The sequence below is a fragment of the Canariomyces notabilis genome (genome assembly GCF_033297395.1).
Source record: "Canariomyces notabilis strain CBS 508.74 unplaced genomic scaffold N656scaffold_29, whole genome shotgun sequence".
Lineage (NCBI taxonomy): Eukaryota > Fungi > Ascomycota > Sordariomycetes > Sordariales > Chaetomiaceae > Canariomyces > Canariomyces notabilis.
The window spans coordinates 332,346-349,637 of NW_027041851.1; the positions used below are offsets into that span (position 1 = coordinate 332,346).

Genomic DNA, 17,292 nt, shown 5'->3' on the forward strand with positions numbered 1-17,292 from the left:
CCTATTCCTCTTCCTCTTCCTCTTCCTCCTTTTTTTGATCTTTTTCTTTAACTTTCCGTTTCGTTGTTTGTTGTTCGTATTCTGTTGTGCTCTAACATTGATTTCAGGAAATTGTCACGAGCCATTAAGCGAACCGCGGACGACATCGTCAGCAGTAATAGGCTTATTTTGAACGATACCTTCTCCATCAAGAACTCACTACCCGCTCTGCAGTCCAAGGTGGATGAGATCGACCAAAACCAGCTTCGGGACGCCGTCCTGGCGTGGATGTCGTTTCCCGACTACGCGGTGCAGCAGTCCGATATACTGGCCAAGCTACCACAAGGATCCGGACTGTGGTTTCTCCAATCCCCGGAGTTCACCGAATGGTTGGAAGCAGGCTCCAGTAGCACGCTCTTTTGTCCCGGCATCCCCGGGGCAGGGAAAACAGCAATCGCGGCCATCGCAGTCGACTATCTCTTGAAGACGGCCCAGGCTCGCTCAGCTGGGGTAGCATACGTGTATTGCAACTACAAATCACAGAGCAGCCAGTCGACTGTCAGTTTTCTTGGGTCCATCCTAAAGCAGCTCTTGCGATTCCGCTCAGCGGTTACCGAATCCTTACTCCGGCAGTACAAGACATCGTCAAACCTGTCACTTGATGACATACTCAAAGAGCTCCGCTTCATGGTGACGGAGTCCGCGGCCACTTACATTGTCATTGATGCTTTAGATGAGTGTTCCAACAGTGAGGGCGTCGTCCCCTCACTTCTGGGGGCTCTTCGACATCTGCAACGAGAAGGCAAATTGTGTCTTTTATGCACATCGCGGTCCATTCCGGAGATTGAGGACCACTTTACAACAGATCCCAGGCTGGAGATCAGTGCAAAAGACACTGACGTCCGACGCTTTGTGAACTGCCAGATGCACCGGTTCCCAAGGTGCATCCAGAAAGACCCTGAGCTCCAACAGCTGGTGGTGGAAAAGATTGTGGCAACGGTGGGCGGCATGTGAGCTCTTTTCACGCATGGCATGTGATTGGAAGGTTCTCGTGTACTGACATACATGATTACTCTCAAGGTTTCTCCTCGCCCGACTTTATACGGATTTGCTGCTTGATAAACGAACAAAGGCAAAGGTTCTGGCAACTCTAGACAAACTATCACAGACCTCCCAGTCCATCGATGAAGCATACAGCCAGGCTATTGAGAGACTCGATTCCCAACCGCCAGAAGACAGATCTCTGGCGAAGAGGGCTATAGGCTGGATCGTGTCTGCTCAGAGGCCGTTGACGACAGGGGAACTCCGCCACGCGCTTTCGGTTGTCGCAGGCGAGGGAGAGCTCAACATGGATGACATCGTCGATGCAGAGGATATTGTTTTGGTCTGCACCGGCCTGGTCACAATCGACCAAGAAAGCGACGTGATCCGTCTCGTCCATTATACCGCCCAGGAATATTTTCAACGCGTAAGGCCGATCTGGGTTGGGGTGGTACAGGAAGAATATTTTGCGTCCGTGTGTCTCACCTATCTCTCCTTCGACTGCTTCGCAGACCAGACTGGCACATCGGGTGAACTCCCAATGAAGCTATACCCGTTTCTGGGTTACGCGGCCCGGTACTGGGGCGTCCATGCCCGGTCGACGCAAGAGCCAATCTCTGGTTTAGCCCTGCGCCTTCTGTTGAACTCCCCGTTGGTATCCTTCAGCGTGCAGGCGGCTTTCCGAGACAGCGGTGCGGGATGGATGGCGCGTTCTCGTCGCGGTCTTGATCCAGGCGCCACAAATTTAAACATTCACGTCATGGCTGCGTTCGGCTTGAATTTCATCATGGACCAGGTCACAACGCGGCAAGGAACCGCTACCCTGGACGTGGCGGACCGCAACGGAAGAACTCCCCTCTCTTTCGCGGCCGAGCATGGACATGACGCGGTTATTTCATTGTTGCTGGGCCACAATGTTGAGATAGATGCCCCAGACCGCTCAGGCAGGGGGCCGCTGTCATATGCTGCCAGTGGTGGGCATCAAACGGTGGTAGGGCTGCTCCTGCACCATGATGCCTACGCCGACGCAAGAGATGCCGGCGGTCGGACACCCCTGTGGTGGGCTGCCCAAGAGGATTCGACAGCGGCGGCAAAAGAGCTCCTCAACCACGGCCGAGTTGACACCAATGCCGCCGACACTTGGGCTGGCCAAACTCCGTTGCACCTGGCGGCTAGGGGAGGATTCAAGGAGATGGTAGAGCTCCTGCTCGGCCAGAGCGCCTTAGACCCCGGCGTTTCCGATATGGAGGGGAGGACTGCGCTATGGTATGCGGGCGAGCAGGATCACCATGAAATTGCACGCATCTTGCTGGAGATCGAGGCTGTTGGAGAAAATGCAAAAGACATCTACGGTCAGACTCCGCTCGCGGCAGCGGCATCCAGGGGCAACACCACCACTGTTACTCTTCTTTTGCAGAATACCCGGGTCGACGTCGAGTCTAGGGACATGTACGGGAGAACACCGCTGGCCCTGGCCGCCGAATATGGCCATGCAACGGTGGTTGAGCAGTTGCTCGCAACAAGATGCGATATCGACGCGGACTGCAGAGACCAAGACAACTGGACACCGCTTCTGAGCGCGGCGTACGGAGGCCATAAACCGGTGCTGGAAGCACTGTTGAGACATGGCGCTGCTGATGTCAACGCAGCCTCGCAAGGCGGACTCACGCCCCTGTCGTGCGCACAGCATAGTTCACGAAAGGACTGCGTTGCCATCCTTCTAGGACACCAGAATATCCAGGCAGACAATCGGCGAAACTCCATGACAGAATCCCGTCAAGATGAAAGGGCAGTCTTTCGGCATACTAGTACGCAAATCCAACACAATACCAACGCAGCAGCGACTTCCTGCTCGACATCTCCTGCTTGTGATCTTGACAACCTTATCAGCCGTCTACTACAAGCCGGAAAGCACAGAGTTAAACCGAGATTCCTGCCTTCGGCCGAAGAAATTCGCTATCTCTGTATCGAAGCTCGAAAGGTCCTCCTCTCGCAGCCTTCGCCATTGGAGTTGACCGCACCAATCAAGGTATAGTTATTATAGTATACCGGTGGTCGGCGGTTAGGGTACTTCTCTCTTGACTCTTCCTGTGCTGACAGCCTTTGGATACTTCCTAGGTATGCGGTGATCTTCGCGCCAACTTTCCCGCACTTGTACGACTATTTACCCTGCACGGTCTGCCTCCTGTGAGCAGCTATCTGTTTCTCGGCAACTATGTCTACAACTGGCGATCTATCGAGACGATATGCCTCCTCTTGGGTCTCAAGATTAAGTATCCCGAGCATGTATTCCTGTTACGAGGAAGACACGAAACGCGCGAGCTAAGTAGAATATGTGGCCTTCATGATGAATGCAAGCGGGCAGAACTGGATGCCGGCGTATGGAAACTGTTCAACAAATGCTTCGACTGCCTACCTGTTGCAGCCATTATCGGGGAGAGAATCCTGGCAGTCCCAAGGGGCTTGAGTCCGGATCTCCATCATCTGGAACTAATACGGCGTCTCTGGCGACCACTAGTGGTGAGTTTCGAGTTCAGCCATATGCCTCCAATTATACAAGTGCTGGGCACTAACATCGAGTACCCCCATCAAAAAGATCCCCGACAGCGGACTCGCCTGCGACTTGCTCTGGGCCACTGCGAAAGAGGACGTTTCCTCATGGGTTGAATCGGAGGAGGGAGTCTCCTTTTCGTTTGGCCCCGATGTTATTGCTCGGTTTGTGGACCAGCATAATCTCGACTTGATCTGTGTTTCTGGAGATGCACTCGATCATGATTACGAGTTTTGCGCCGGGCGCAAGCTCGTCAAATTGTTTACATCGCCGAATTACATGGATGAGTTTGACAACCTGGGCGCTGTCATGGAGGTGGATGAGTCGCTGCAGTGTTCTTTTCAGGTACGTGATGAAGGGACGATGCTGCAAGAGCCGAAGCCAAAAGATTATGTATCCATGATGTGTACTGACAAAAACGCTGGTCAGGTTCTGACACCTAACTGAGAGAACCAAGAATAGTTTCCCATGAGCCATATATATAAGTACGGTAAAGTACCACAAATACTTATATGAAACCATCCACAGCTTTCCCTACAACTCACATGTAGAAACTAACCCACTACATCCCGAGTCTTGTCCCTAAAGTTCTTTACCCTCAGCTTCACCGGCTCAAACACTCTCGCCTGGTACGTCAGCGCCAGCCGCTCAGCTTTGTGATCCCATATCGGCGGTTTCCTCCCAAACATCTCATCATCCTCGTCGTGGCCGCTAGGTCGTGTGTCTCGCAACAGGTTCTCCTCAATCATTTCCAGATGCTGGTCCACGTCACTTTCCCACTGGACCGGAAACTCCCCAAACGGCGTCCCGTACATGTAGTCGGCCGCGATGACCACCCCCTTGCGCTCCGCCTCCGTCATAAGCCGCAGCGGCGTGCTCCTGTCTTTGGGCAAGGGAACGGACGCGGAAAAGTTGAACCGGCCCGTCGCCGCCGGGTACACGACCGACAGTGTCTTGAGCGATCTCAGCCGAGACATGGCGATGGGCAGCCACAGCCCCGCGTCGGCGCGGTTGAGCGGCAGCGCAAGGTGCTGGATGCGCTCGATCCATTCCTCCCCGTTAAATCCGCAGACCGTGCCCGTGAAGTGCTCGAAGCTGGCCCAGTCTGTAATGAACAGGATGTCAATGGCCGGGTCGTAGGGGCGTGTTGCTGCGCGCCGCGACGCCTCCATTGCCACGTCGTAGGCCTCGGTGTTGGTCGCCAGGAGGGCGCGGTTGACGGGTTCGTGGACGATCAGGGGGTCGTATGTACACCTCGATGGGGTGGACCCGTTGCCTGAGATGATGCCGGTTGAGTGGAAATAGCAGACGCCTGGTGTTGACGAGGGCAAAGACGCCGCGGTTCGCCAAATTTGGAGTCGGAGATCTGCGGGAAGGCGGCAGAATTGCTTGAAGTCGCGATCTGCGTGGGAGGATCCATTGTTGGCCTGATCATGGACCAGCATGGACGGTGTTAGCTCGTCGGTTTCTCTGCACGCCTCATTTTCTGATTTAGAGGCCCCCGTCTTGGACCGCGTCTGATATCGTGACATGGTGTAGCACCTGAAGAAAAAGCTTTCGGGTAGATTGAATTGCGGACTGAGTCGATTGTCTGAGGAGGAGCTGGAGAGAATCTAGAACTAAGGTAACTATTTGTTTGCTACCTGCACCTGAAGATGAGGGGTGAACACCAAGCATCACAACTTGGATGCATCATACAGCTCCTATATATGTGCCGTATCGTAGGCCTCCTAGCTGACCAAAGAAGCTTGGAGTTTCTCGAATGGGGGCCAAATTTTCATGGTGTGGGCTTGAACAGCCACATGGCGCCGTGACATGCATGCTCAGCCCCTTTTAGCGGATTGGGCAGGATTCTAGGCTGACTGACAACGCCTTGGATGAGCAGAACAGCACGCATTGGAATTGATTCGAAACCGGAATTGACTCCCTATTCTTGTATAGGTAGCGTGTAAGGTTTGTGCTGCCAGGTTGATCAAGAATTCCAAAATGAAAACATGAAACGGAAAGCGGCCAACCTGCCCCTGACCGAGGCTTCGAACAGACGGCCCCAGAGCACCAGACAGTTTGTAACGCTCATTGGAGCACTGCGTCCTTATATAGTAGCTAACGCTGGGGATGACTAGCGAGGTGATCTTTCCGAAAAGTAAAAAGAAACATCAACACAAGACAATATACCTCTGATCAAGGTCCTAGGTATTCGGACAAGGGGCTCGTTGCTCGGAACCATTTGGATGGAGCTCGCCATCAATCGACAGGTGGATGGGTGAATTCAGCCCGACTGACCGATGAAGGAAGCTGCAATGTGCTACGCTGCTCTGCTAGATGAGTCCTGATGTTGATGATGTGGCGATCCGCGGGAGGGACATGCCCGACATCGCGCAGTTGCTTTCTGTGCGAATTTCTCGCATGATAGAGCATGCATGGCAAGCATGTGAGTTCGGGATAGTTTAGCACTGCTACTGTGTTGACGGAAAGAGCCAGGGCGACGTTCTTCTTCAGATGTGTGTCTAGGAGGTTGGTAATGTAAAATGTTCCAGAATTCGCCGCGCTGTCGTTGTGCCCACTTGCTCCTGGTGTATAATCATAACTCCGGGTGGTGTTGTCTGGCCATCTCCCAAGGAGCTCGTCCATGGTGTAGATCTTGGCGGTCAAGAGAGGCATCACTAAACCGATTGCGGGTTGAACTTCATGTTCACAATGGTGATGTTCACAGCTGGGGGCCGGGGGAAGCATCCGAATCACTGCGCTGAACGCGTCGCTGGGGTCTACGACTCGCCAGTGTGTCTTTGTTTTGATGCGGAGCAGAAGCCGGTACACTTTGTCGTCTTCTGGGTAGAGAATCACATCACTCTCCACGGCCGACTCGTCTTCGCAAAGACGAAAGTCATGATCAAGCGCTGAGTGTTCCTTCCGGAAGCGGAGACAGAAAGAAATCGTGTCCTCAGTACTTTCGGTTCTGATGCTGGCAAAGTTCTCCTCGATGGCCCGAAACCCCATCTGTTGGCCGTCGCTGTTCGGCACGACCCCCAGCCGGCCCTTGGATCCAATCAGGCCGAAGCATCCTTTTACTGCGATCTCACGGGTGAAGTCTAGCCACGGGGCCGACGTCGCCAGGTTTCCGAACTGGATGGCCGCCACCGAGGTTCCTTCAAGATGCGACGGCTCAATGAGTTTTTCGAAGGGACAGCCGAGGTAAACACATGAAGCTACCGTGAACCACGTGTCCCAGCACACCTTCCGCTCTACTACCAGTTCCACGAGTAGTACTGCTATTGCGTCGACTATTGGCCCCGTTTCGGAAACCGATGAGACGTCGTTGACTCCGAAACCATCAGCGATGCCGTGGGCTAAGAGCATAAGCGCTTCTTCCACCGCGGTACGCCTCAAGCAGCCAGGCTGGAGGGCAGCGATGTTCAATCCATTTTCAGAGCATCCCGGGCACCGACAGTCGGCCTTGAATTTCCTCTGGATGTCAGCCAAAACTGGAAAGTATTCGAGGAGGATGTGCAAGCGCTGCTCCGTGGACATATTCGAGGGTGTCTCGTTGACGGCACCGCCAGTGACGGAGGTATCTATAACGAAAGAACAGGACCCCCATTGCATGTTAACCATTGCCGGAATTCTCTTGAGAATCAGAGAGACCGTCGTGTCATGTGGGCCCGCGCGCTGGCCCGGTCTGGCGCTGAACCCCGGGCCTTCAAAGTCTGACTGGGCCGATAGCGGGACTGCGAGCAACCATCGCAGAACCGATTGGGCAGAGCACTTCACCGCAATCTGCAAGGTCTTGTTCCACATGACACTGTCAGCGTGGTATGGACGAGGAATGTCGTATAGCTTCTGCCGGGTTCCCGGCCATGAGGGCACGTCGTTGAACTGGGGTGCCGAATCACCAGCGCGGAGCAAGTCCTCAAACTTGCCGGAAATATGGTCGAGGATCTGCCACTGGTTCCTGCCGGTGCAACGGTCCATGTCGCTCTCGTGAACCGAGCATCGCGATGAAACACGCACTTCCAGCTCCCGGTGACGGCTGGTCCCAAGATCGACATGGTAGACAATCTCCCCTGCTACGTTGACGACGATGGTCCCGTCATAATGGAGGAGGAGCCACTGAAGAACATCCAGCAAGAGATGGTCGGTTCGCAAGATGGCTTTTGACCTGCACCGGTTGGTAATAGTACTGACGACCTGGCCAAAGTCCTCAGGGGCCAGGTAGTGTCCCCTTGGGCACAGGTTCAAAAGCTCTTGGGGCAACGGAATTGTATCACAGCCGGCGTTAACGACGTTATACCACACGCTCGAGACGATCTTCCTCGCAACGGCCCGCAGTCTGGCGCGCTCGGGACTATACCGCATCTCGGAGGCGAGGCCCAGCCTCGCGTCTGGGTCCTCTTGGGGTCGGTAGGCTTCCATGATCAGCTCGGTTAACTTGCTCGTCACTAGCTGGTCATCCCTGTGATGCTGAAAAAGGCCTGCCACGGTGGATACTATCCAGCTCAGGTTTGGGTCACCTGCCATGAGTCGACCGAGTGATCCCGATTGCTGCAGAAATAGGGGCCCAACAGGGACGGTATCGGTGCCACAAATGACTTGGTCGAAGAACTCAAGGCCGTTTTTGTTCGCATACGCGAGGCTTTTAGCCTTTTCCATGAAGTCAAGGAGTTCATGTTGGTTCAGTTTTTCACGCCCGAGCCACTGGCCAATCTCCCAGGCGCCCTTTAGAAGAAAGTTGGATGATGATGCTGCTCTCGACAACGCCGTGGTTAGGTCAAGACTCCTCGCCGCCAGCTCAAGCTTTGCGACCTGCAAACTGGAGTCACCCATACTCAAAGTTGATAGTTCAGACTGAGAGCAGCAACAGACGATGAAACAGTTTTAATGCCCTTCCGATCAGACAATGGGCAGAAGATGAGGGGAGACAAAAGTCAAGGCGATATGGATGACAAGGACTCTGAGTTATCAGCCCAACCCCGCCCGATGGGTGTGATGAGGCTGTGAGGCTTGACATTGAGCGCAGTGGTTGGCTACTTTCGCATCCGTGTGTGTTGTGCCAGGCGGCTTGACTGGTTGACAATTGACATTAATAAGGCATCCATCTTGTCGGTTTATGCATGGTCGCGTTTGGCCCTTGGCCGCAGTTCGCTCGCAAGCCCCTGAATTGCCTTTCGCTCGTCTGGAGCGAGGACAATTCCGAAGTACTTCTCCAATGCATGAACCCTCTGATCCTCCGACCCAAGTGTTTCTATAATCTCGGACTTGTCTCCCATGCGCTTCTTGACATAGTCCCTGTGCAAAATGAGGAGACCAACCGGCCTCGTCTTCTCTGAATTCAGAACTGTGCACATGCACATGACGCTCTGCACAAAGAAGCTCTGTGGCGTCGTCATGGTCTTGAGATTCATGACCTCAAAGTCACCAGGCAGAAACTCGAGTTCGACAAAGGCATACAGATCCCTCCATGGCGAGCTCTCGTCGTCCTGGCCCGAGTACACCCAGACCCTCTGACTGGGATCGGAGTGCTCGTCCAGGCTACGGTACTGCAGCCGGCCGCGGAAAGGTGCCACTCCTACGAACTCGTAGTCGTGTTCAAGCGGGACCGGATAGGGAGGGTCGTTGGACCCGAAGCCAACATCGACCAGGTAGCGCTTCTGGCCGATGGTGACGAGGTTGACCATATGGTCCCTGCACAGTGCGCGGCCGTGAGCGATCTAGGGCAGGAATGATAGTTTCTTGATGAAGAAGCGACTCACCATCCGTTGTATCCAGCCTGTCCCCTGACTCTGCCACCGGCACTGATGAGGGTGTAACCGAGAGTTCGCAGTACCGTGGCAAAAAATCTGTTGACCTCCATGCAATACCCGCCTCTGCCCTTTTCAACGATCTTGACGAACAAATCTTCCGGATCGAGCGACAAGAGCCGACACCGCGAGTAGTGTAGCGACAGGCTTTCAAACGGAACGTGGCTCATGTGGTGTATCTGAAGCTTTGTGAGGAGGCCGAGGGGGTCGTTGGATGCATCTCGGAGGACAGAGTCATGATCTCCTGGGAATTGGATGTGCTCGAGATAGCGTTTGAGCTGATCTTGAGTGTAGACGTTCCGGGCCATTGTGGATGGTGGGTAAGTTGAATGAAAGCGCCTACTTTGACTCCTGCGATTGAAGTTTCGAAGTTTGATCTTCACTGCACCTGGCACCTGCCATCTGTCTTGAAAGCCTGACAAACTACTAACAGTAACGCCCTAAATTTGACACACCTGACAGGCAGCTCTTCCCCGCAGCAGCGCAGCTTCGGAGGTCTAAATAAATACGGGCGCTAGCACTTGCCAAGGTATGCGATCGAAACCTGCAGACAACGAAGGAACTACCTTATTTATCGGGTCGGAAGTTGTACAACAAAAACGAGCTTCGTGCAAACAAAAGCTTGCACTTCTTGCCACTTGGAAACTTAGAAGTGTCCGTTATCGGTGCAAGAACTTAAGAAGTTGGAACGTCAGACCCAATTTGACTTACTTCGGACGCCACTTCGTTTCAACCCAGCAAAATGCCACCACAGGGCAGCGCATCATTTTGACAACTTTCACCAGTCCGTCAATCAACCGCCCTCCTCATGCCACTCGGCCCATGCTCCCTACCCCAGCGCCTGACATCGCGATCCATGCTCGCCCTGACAACCACCATCACTATCCCAGCCACACACCCGACCAGCCACGTGCCAAGCCCCCTCCGAAACCCACCCCTCACACTCCCACCCATAACGGTAGTCATCACCAGTCCCGTCAAGAAATCAGTCGCAACCAGCTCCTGCCCAGCCTCAAGCCCCGCAATGGCTTTGCGTGCGAGCTCAGCAGGGGTTTGACCCGCGTCGGCCTCCTCGAGCTTCCGGGTCAGGTCGGTCTTGATGCGGTTCTCGGCCTCGTACCCCTCGGTGAGGATGGTGGCGGGGAACAGGGTGTGCACACGGATGCGTGGTTCGTGAGGGTGTGCGGCAGCGTACAGCTCGCATTCCATTGACAAGGAGTCGGAGAGTGAGCGAAGGGCGGCTTTGGAGGGGGAGTAAGGGGAGTACCCTGCCAGTGGGAACAGCGCGACGAAGGATGCGGTGAAGATGAGGTGCCGCGCGGGGAGTGGGGTGTTGGGCATTGGTGGCTTGGAGAGTTGCTGTTGTTGTGGCTGTTTGTGCGGCAGCCAAGCCTGCAGGGCGGCTTGGGCGATGTAGGCCGAGGAAAAGTAGTTCTGGTCCATCTGGGCGCGGAATTGCTCCGTGGGCGTGTCGGCGAGCAGCGTCGGGTGGGCGCTGCCATGGCAGCACCAGACGATGTCGGGCGGGGCGCCGTTGTTCCAGGCCGTGGTCTCGCGGATGACGCGCTGGCATTCGGACGCGTCCGTGAGGTCGGCCGAGATGTGGTGGAAGCGCTGCGTCTGCGGCGAGAGGGCGCCGTCGCGGATGTAGGCGTGGCCCTCCTCGAGGCGCTTGATGTCGCGCGCGACGATCACCACGTGTGCGCCCTTGGCAGCGAGCTGCCGGCCGCCTTCGAGGCCGGTGCCGCGCGAGCCGCCGGTGATCAGGACAACCTGGGGTCAGGTGGTGAGCAGGATGGCATCATTGCGGCGAAATTCGGTGAGCATTTTACTCGATCCTTGACGGGGAACTCATTCTTGGATATTAGATTCCCCATGGCTGCCTCTGGATACACCAAGGAGCAAAAGCAACCTCAAAAAGAACCAAACCGAAAGCACAATAGATTACAGTTGCGGCGTGCAAGCCGTAGAGCCATTATAAAGTGAGTCCATGCTGACTGCTGACTGTCGGTAGCATGAGAACTCGAGAACATGGTCCGACCGGACAAATGAGAACTTGGCCCCCAAGTTACATCCACCACACGGGCTACGTAACCCGGGCTCAGTCAGGTACCCTTGGATCATCCGTCCGTTCCTTCGTCTTTCAGGCGTCAGGGCTACGCTCTGCCGCTCAAGGCCGCCAATACATGCTCCAAATGGTGACGCCCTCGCCGCCCTTCTTCGGCAGCCCTCCCGGCCCGACCTGTCCCTTGCCTAGCACGACCTCGCCGACCGTAGTAAAGCCGTGCTTGCTGTACAGGTCGCGCGAATACTCGGTCGTTGCCTCGAGCCAGAGCACGCGGCCGTCGCTCCGCGCGCAGTCCTGCATGTAGCGCAGCAGGGCGCCGGCAAGTCCCTGCTTCCGCCGGTCGACGGCGGTGCCCATGATGAAGACGTACCAGTGCTTGTCCTGCTCGGCTTTTGTGAGGACCTTGGGCATCATGGCGTGCGTGGCCGTGCCGTATTCAAATACGGCGCGCTGTTGACATTGAGCATGAGTCCTGGGCAAAAGGTATGTACGGGATCGCTCACCTTGCACCCGCCAATCCCAATCGTGAACAAGGCCGAGATCAGACCGGCCGGGATCAGCGTCAACGGGTTGTCGACCTTGCATCCCGGCGGCATGAGCAGCCCGCAGCTGCCAAAGTTGTCGACCTCGATGAACATGCCATGGTTGAGCGAGCCCGCCGTGAAAAAGGAGCGCAGCAGCTTGTAGAGGACCGGTTTTTGGTCCTCGAGCGGGAAATCGCACAGCAGCCAGGTGTAGACCGGGTCACCCAGGAAGGCGTCGGTGAGAACCTGGGCGGTGCGGTCGAGATATTCTGTGTGTCTTGTTAGGTCGATGGTCGGTCTTGGGGCATGATATTCATCAGGTATGGATGTTCACCTTTCCCCTTGCATGTGATTTGGTATTGGGGTTGGGGGGTTTGCTGCTTCTCCTGGTTCTGCTGCTGCTGGGCCTCCATTGATTCGAGTTCCAACCGGGCTGGTTGTGGCGTAGCTTGAACGGATCAGGTTGAAATGGAGGTGCGTACTAGGTAAGTCCAGCCTTGAAATTTTCTAGTCGCCGGACTAAAACAAAAACAAACTGAAGGCTGCCATCGATTGGCGGCTAAGTTATTTGAAGTTCCGAGTTGCTAACCGAGCGGCAGGCCAAGAAGGCGAGAATTCTACGCGCCAATTGCCCCTTGGCGGCTCAGGCTACTGTTAGCCTGCGCCGCACATGGCAGCGACCCCAAGCCGGTGCTGTACTGCCAGCGTATGCGCACCGGATGTATGGATGTACTGTACAGTGCAGTACACACTGTCGCTTGCTGTCTACATAGGTAGGTTCAGAGCGGCCTGTAGTATGTAGGGGAAGTCAGACAATATATGTCCCAGGACTCGCACCACTCAGCTGCATCTTATCCGGGTGGCACAAGGACTAGACTGACACTGTAACACACACGCCTCATAGCGGCGTAGAAGCGCCAGATCACCCACCAGGGGCCCCCAAGTCTCGGCTCCTGTCTTCTAGAATGACCTGCCCACGGGGCCCGGGGATTGGGGTCGGGTTATCCCAATCCCAAATCCCGACACATTACGTTTAAACCAACCTACAGATGGGCCTTGCGAACACGGCCAGGCCAACCTGACTTCCTTGTCTATACCGCCATCGCATCGGTCAAGTTCCAGTGGTATCCTGTTCGCACAGCGCACCGGCTCTCGCGATGGATTCGGGGTTCCCTGCTGACATGAACCCGGACGGGCCGGCCATGGTTCCCCCGCCGGGCGAGGTGTCCAACTTTGACAGTCCGGACGGGAATCATACCTTGGGGTTCGCCATCATCATCACGGGGAGCGTCATTGCCACGCTCTCGGTCGTGGTCCGCCTCATCTCGAGAGCACTGACGAAGAGGTGGTTTGGGCTGGCCGATGCCTTTCTGGTCTGCGCTCTGGTATGCGTTCCTCGTTTTTCTTCACGACAACTCGTTATCGATGCTAATGTCGAACCGATCGTCTAAAGGGTCTATATGGCGGCTTCCAGTATGTCATCTGGCATGCCTCGGCCTACCCAGGGATCGGGTATCACCAGTGGAATTTTCCGTTGCACGACATGAACTATGTGCTATATGTGAGTATCACAGCATGGACAGGGCTTGTCCTCTCCTCTATCACAGGCCTCCACTGACACCGCACTAGAACGTCCACCTGGGCGCCCTGCTCTACGGTCCCGCGATGATGTGCCTCAAGCTGTCCATCCTGATCGACTGGCTGCACATATTCGCCTCGCCGTCGCGCAACTTTATGTTCTGGTCCATCCACGCGCTCATCTGGAGCAACGTCATCTTCTACACGGTCGGCGAGTTCGCCGAGATCTTCCAGTGCATCCCCTCGCAGAAGATATGGGACATTTTCTACGAGGGCGGCTACTGCAAAGTCGACATTGCCGCTCACAATGCCTCGGCCGCCATCGTCAACCTCATCTCGGACCTGGCTATTCTAGCCCTGCCCAACTGGGCCATCTGGCGCATGAACGTGTCGTTTCACAGGAAGCTGGGCGTGTCGCTGCTGTTCACCGTGGGGCTTTTGTGAGTTTTTTTTTTTTACCTCTTGCATGAGCTATCCGACCTTGCCAGTGGTCTGGTTTACTGATGCTTTCCCCTTTCGTCACTCAGATGCTGCATCATGGGCGCGCTGCGCTTAATCTCGCTCGTACCCCTGATCGACTCGCCCGACCTGACGTACTGGATGCCCATCCTGGGCCTCTACTCGAGCGCCGAGATTGGCATCGGCTTCATGATCATGGGCCTCCCGGCCATGCCCAAAGTGGTCAAGAGTCTGCCCTTCTCCGAATCCGTCGTCAGCCTGATCCGGTCCTTTGGCGAGTCGGGCGCCCGCTGGTCCAAGAAGGCCAACGACGCGATCCGCGCCCCGACGCTGCCCCGCCCTTTGACCCGCAAGCGCCGCGGCATGTGGACCATCACCGAGCTCCAGGAGACGGAGCTTGGTAAGACGCAGGGTGTTACCAGTACCACCATGCTGTCCTCGATTCGCGGGGATTATGATGTGCTTGATGCCGGCTCGGATCGGGCGTCGCAAGCGCCGCTTCCGTCTATTGCGGAACATGGGCGGGGGAAGGATGCGGATAATATGGTGTAGTTAGTAGAGCTGGCACTCGAACCGCTGTGAATGGAGCATGATCTAAGTTCCGCCGCCGCATCCAGTGCACCTGAGGATCTGACTTGGGGAGTTGAGAGTTTCACGACACATCCCATCCACCATCGTCACAATCACATCGTGCTAAGATGAGGGGCTGTTCAAGCTCCCTCCCCGGCCTTCACATGAGTTGAGTGGGGAATCATTCAGGCCTACCTACGGCGAGGAATATGTGCCCGCCACGCCGCTGATGGTCGTTATCTTTGCCCCAAACCAAACCTCAAAGCGGGTTAATGCTTGCTACGCAATATTCGCTCACCGAGATGCATGCAGACCACACCAGCCAGTACACGACACTGATTTGGGCATAGGGGTTGGCAAGGTAGCGATGCTTGCGGGCGGATGGATGAGCCGGAAAACCGGGCAACAAAGTCCGAGACCACCAACAAGTGCGAGTCCGCTGCGTGTCCAACCTTCCGAGCGATTCTGCGAGATGCCGGCAGGTTTTGGGTGCGAAACTCTTGTTCCATGCATGGTGAGCACTGAGCTACATGAACTGTGCCGCATTCTGCCGACTCCGTGCCGTGACTAGCCCGTCTGGCCCCCAACCTACCCCATATCGCTCCTTGGTAAATCGACAGCAACTTTGACCACATACACAGTATTTCAAGGCGGATGCTACCCGCCCACAAGAGCTTCGCTGCAGAGACGGCATGATGTGCTACCTGGATCTGATGTGATCAGTGGGTTGCAACGCATGCATGGCCCCCAATGCTACAGTGTAGAGCATGTAAAAGACACTGCGAGATGGCTATTGTTTGACTTATTCCTCCATTTCTTTAGGAATTTTTATCTTATTGTTTAGGTACTATTATTTGCATTTAACGAGCTACTAAACTATCACATAGTACGAGTATTGTCTATTCTCCCATCAGCCCGGAACTCTTCAGCACCCCTGAAAGTAAACCAAACCACAAATCCCGGGGAGATACCCCTGACACTGACAGAGGCCCCGGCACTTTGGCAATCTGATCTGAATCCTTCCCGCCTACCGGCAAATGCCCATGTCTGACCCCAGCTCCTCCACCGGCCCAGTGGCACCGGGTCCACCCCCGGCAGAGCACATGCACTCGCACATCCTCACCCCGGCTCTGACGACGCGCATCCGCGCCCAGCGACTCGCACCGGCCGCGGACCCGTCTGCCGGCGCCTTCCACGCCAACCTCGCCGCGGCTCTCAACGATCGGCGCGCCGCCCACTCCCTGCGAACCATTGTCCCACCGGACTGGCAATCCTCATCCCTTACCCCTGAGTCAGACAACAACCCTCAACAAAGCAAGAAGATAGACTTCGCCTCCAATGACATCCTCTCCTTCAACGCCACCGGCCAACTTTACCACCATTTCCTCTCCGAACTCACGACCGCAAACCCCCCCGGCGTAAATATAAATATAGGCTCCACCGGCTCCCGTCTCCTCGACGGCGACTCCCTCTACCTCTCCCAAACCGAACTACTCATCGCAACCTTCCACCACGCCGAGACCGGTTTACTCTGTTCCTCCGGGTACGACGCAAACGTGGCCGTGTGGACAGCCATACCCCGGCCGGGGGATGTGGTGCTCTACGACGCGCTGGTGCATGCCAGCACGCATGCGGGGATTGCGCGCAGTTTGGCGATGGAGAAGTTTGAATTCAAGCATGGTGATGTGGAAGACTTTCGGGAGGTGCTGGGTAGGGTGGTTAGGGAGCAGGGCTTGGTCAGGGCGGGGAGGAGGAGTGTGCTGGTGGCGGTGGAGGCGGTGTATAGCATGGATGGGGATGTGTGTCCGTTGAGGGAGATGGTGGAGGTTGCGAGGGAGGTTTGTGGTACTGAAGAGTTGAGAGGGAGCGTGCAGTTCGTTGTGGACGAGGCGCATAGCACAGGCTTGTTGGGGGAGAAGGGGGAAGGGTTGGTCAGCGCGCTGGGGCTGGAGAAAGAGATCGCGGTAAGGGTGCATACTTTTGGGAAGTGTATGGGTGCCAGTGGAGGTCAGTTTTTCTTGGTGTTTCTGTCCCGTGTCGAGAGGGAGGGTTGGAGCTGACTGGCTGCTGAGTGGCTGCTGACCGCTGACATCTCCATCAGCAATTGTTCTCGGCAGTTCGCTCATCAAGACGGCGCTGATCAACTTTGCCAACTCGGTCATCTTCACCACGGCGCCGCCCTTCCCGCTGGTGGCTACCATCCGGGCGTCGTACGCGCTGCTGCAGAGCGAGCAGGGCCAGGCGGCTCGCGAGCGCGTGCAGCATGTGGTGCGCTTCTTCTACGAGGAGCTGACATCTCACCCGGCATGGCACACGGCCCGGGAAAGGGGCCTGCTCTCGGTCCCGCTGGCCGACGACTGGGACAGCCGCGCCTTTCAGTCGCATATCTCGACCGTCTGGACGCGCCCGCAGTACATGTACTGGCTGTACTTCCACCTCCACGCCGAGGGATACTGCGTCTGGCCCATTGAGCACCCCGTCGTGCCCATTGGTCAAAGCCGCATCAAGGTTTCGTTCCATGCGGCAAACACGGACGAACAGGTCCAGGGGCTTGTCGACGCCATCTTCGTTTGGGTTGAGGAAGTGACGGCGAACGAGGAGGGACGGGCCAATGCGAAGGTTACACACGCGGCAAGTGTCGTGTACGAGTGGATGAGAAGCGAGGGTCTTGATGGGTTCGGCATGGTGTAACACAGTATCAGCCAAGGATTCTCCGCAGAGAGGGAA

General features: G+C 55.9%; 8 protein-coding genes across 8 annotated transcripts; 3 read left to right on the forward strand and 5 right to left on the reverse strand.

The window, feature by feature from the left end:
* Positions 1-267: 267 nt before the first annotated feature.
* N656DRAFT_801543 (uncharacterized protein) lies at positions 268-4,018 on the forward strand (the record flags this gene model as incomplete). The annotated part of the gene is made up of 5 exons (XM_064818131.1): positions 268-989; positions 1,060-3,049; positions 3,139-3,540; positions 3,617-3,916; positions 4,001-4,018. The coding sequence occupies 5 exons, from the start codon at positions 268-270 to the stop codon at positions 4,016-4,018; spliced, it is 3,432 nt and encodes a 1,143-aa protein (XP_064666428.1).
* Positions 4,019-4,125: 107 nt separating this feature from the next.
* N656DRAFT_801544 (uncharacterized protein) lies at positions 4,126-5,103 on the reverse strand (the record flags this gene model as incomplete). Its single annotated transcript, XM_064818132.1, has 1 exon — positions 4,126-5,103. One exon carries the CDS (start codon positions 5,101-5,103, stop codon positions 4,126-4,128), a length of 978 nt encoding a protein of 325 aa, XP_064666429.1.
* Positions 5,104-5,815: 712 nt separating this feature from the next.
* Positions 5,816-8,392, reverse strand: N656DRAFT_801545 (uncharacterized protein; the record flags this gene model as incomplete). The annotated part of the gene is made up of 1 exon (XM_064818133.1): positions 5,816-8,392. The coding sequence occupies one exon, from the start codon at positions 8,390-8,392 to the stop codon at positions 5,816-5,818; it is 2,577 nt and encodes an 858-aa protein (XP_064666430.1).
* A 281-nt stretch (positions 8,393-8,673) lies between these two features.
* On the reverse strand, positions 8,674-9,674 carry N656DRAFT_760830 (cysteine proteinase; the record flags this gene model as incomplete). Its single annotated transcript, XM_064813223.1, has 2 exons — positions 8,674-9,250; positions 9,319-9,674. The coding sequence occupies 2 exons, from the start codon at positions 9,672-9,674 to the stop codon at positions 8,674-8,676; spliced, it is 933 nt and encodes a 310-aa protein (XP_064666431.1).
* Positions 9,675-10,155: 481 nt separating this feature from the next.
* On the reverse strand, positions 10,156-11,243 carry N656DRAFT_717362 (NAD(P)-binding protein; the record flags this gene model as incomplete). Its single annotated transcript, XM_064812199.1, has 2 exons — positions 10,156-11,139; positions 11,199-11,243. 2 exons carry the CDS (start codon positions 11,241-11,243, stop codon positions 10,156-10,158), a joined length of 1,029 nt encoding a protein of 342 aa, XP_064666432.1.
* A 293-nt stretch (positions 11,244-11,536) lies between these two features.
* N656DRAFT_801548 (uncharacterized protein) lies at positions 11,537-12,371 on the reverse strand (the record flags this gene model as incomplete). Its single annotated transcript, XM_064818134.1, has 3 exons — positions 11,537-11,884; positions 11,938-12,227; positions 12,293-12,371. The coding sequence occupies 3 exons, from the start codon at positions 12,369-12,371 to the stop codon at positions 11,537-11,539; spliced, it is 717 nt and encodes a 238-aa protein (XP_064666433.1).
* Positions 12,372-13,115: 744 nt separating this feature from the next.
* Positions 13,116-14,547, forward strand: N656DRAFT_771568 (uncharacterized protein; the record flags this gene model as incomplete). The annotated part of the gene is made up of 4 exons (XM_064813870.1): positions 13,116-13,343; positions 13,412-13,519; positions 13,588-13,976; positions 14,064-14,547. The coding sequence occupies 4 exons, from the start codon at positions 13,116-13,118 to the stop codon at positions 14,545-14,547; spliced, it is 1,209 nt and encodes a 402-aa protein (XP_064666434.1).
* A 1,121-nt stretch (positions 14,548-15,668) lies between these two features.
* N656DRAFT_717389 (putative aminotransferase) lies at positions 15,669-17,256 on the forward strand (the record flags this gene model as incomplete). Its single annotated transcript, XM_064812200.1, has 3 exons — positions 15,669-15,818; positions 15,858-16,572; positions 16,667-17,256. 3 exons carry the CDS (start codon positions 15,669-15,671, stop codon positions 17,254-17,256), a joined length of 1,455 nt encoding a protein of 484 aa, XP_064666435.1.
* Positions 17,257-17,292: the final 36 nt, after the last annotated feature.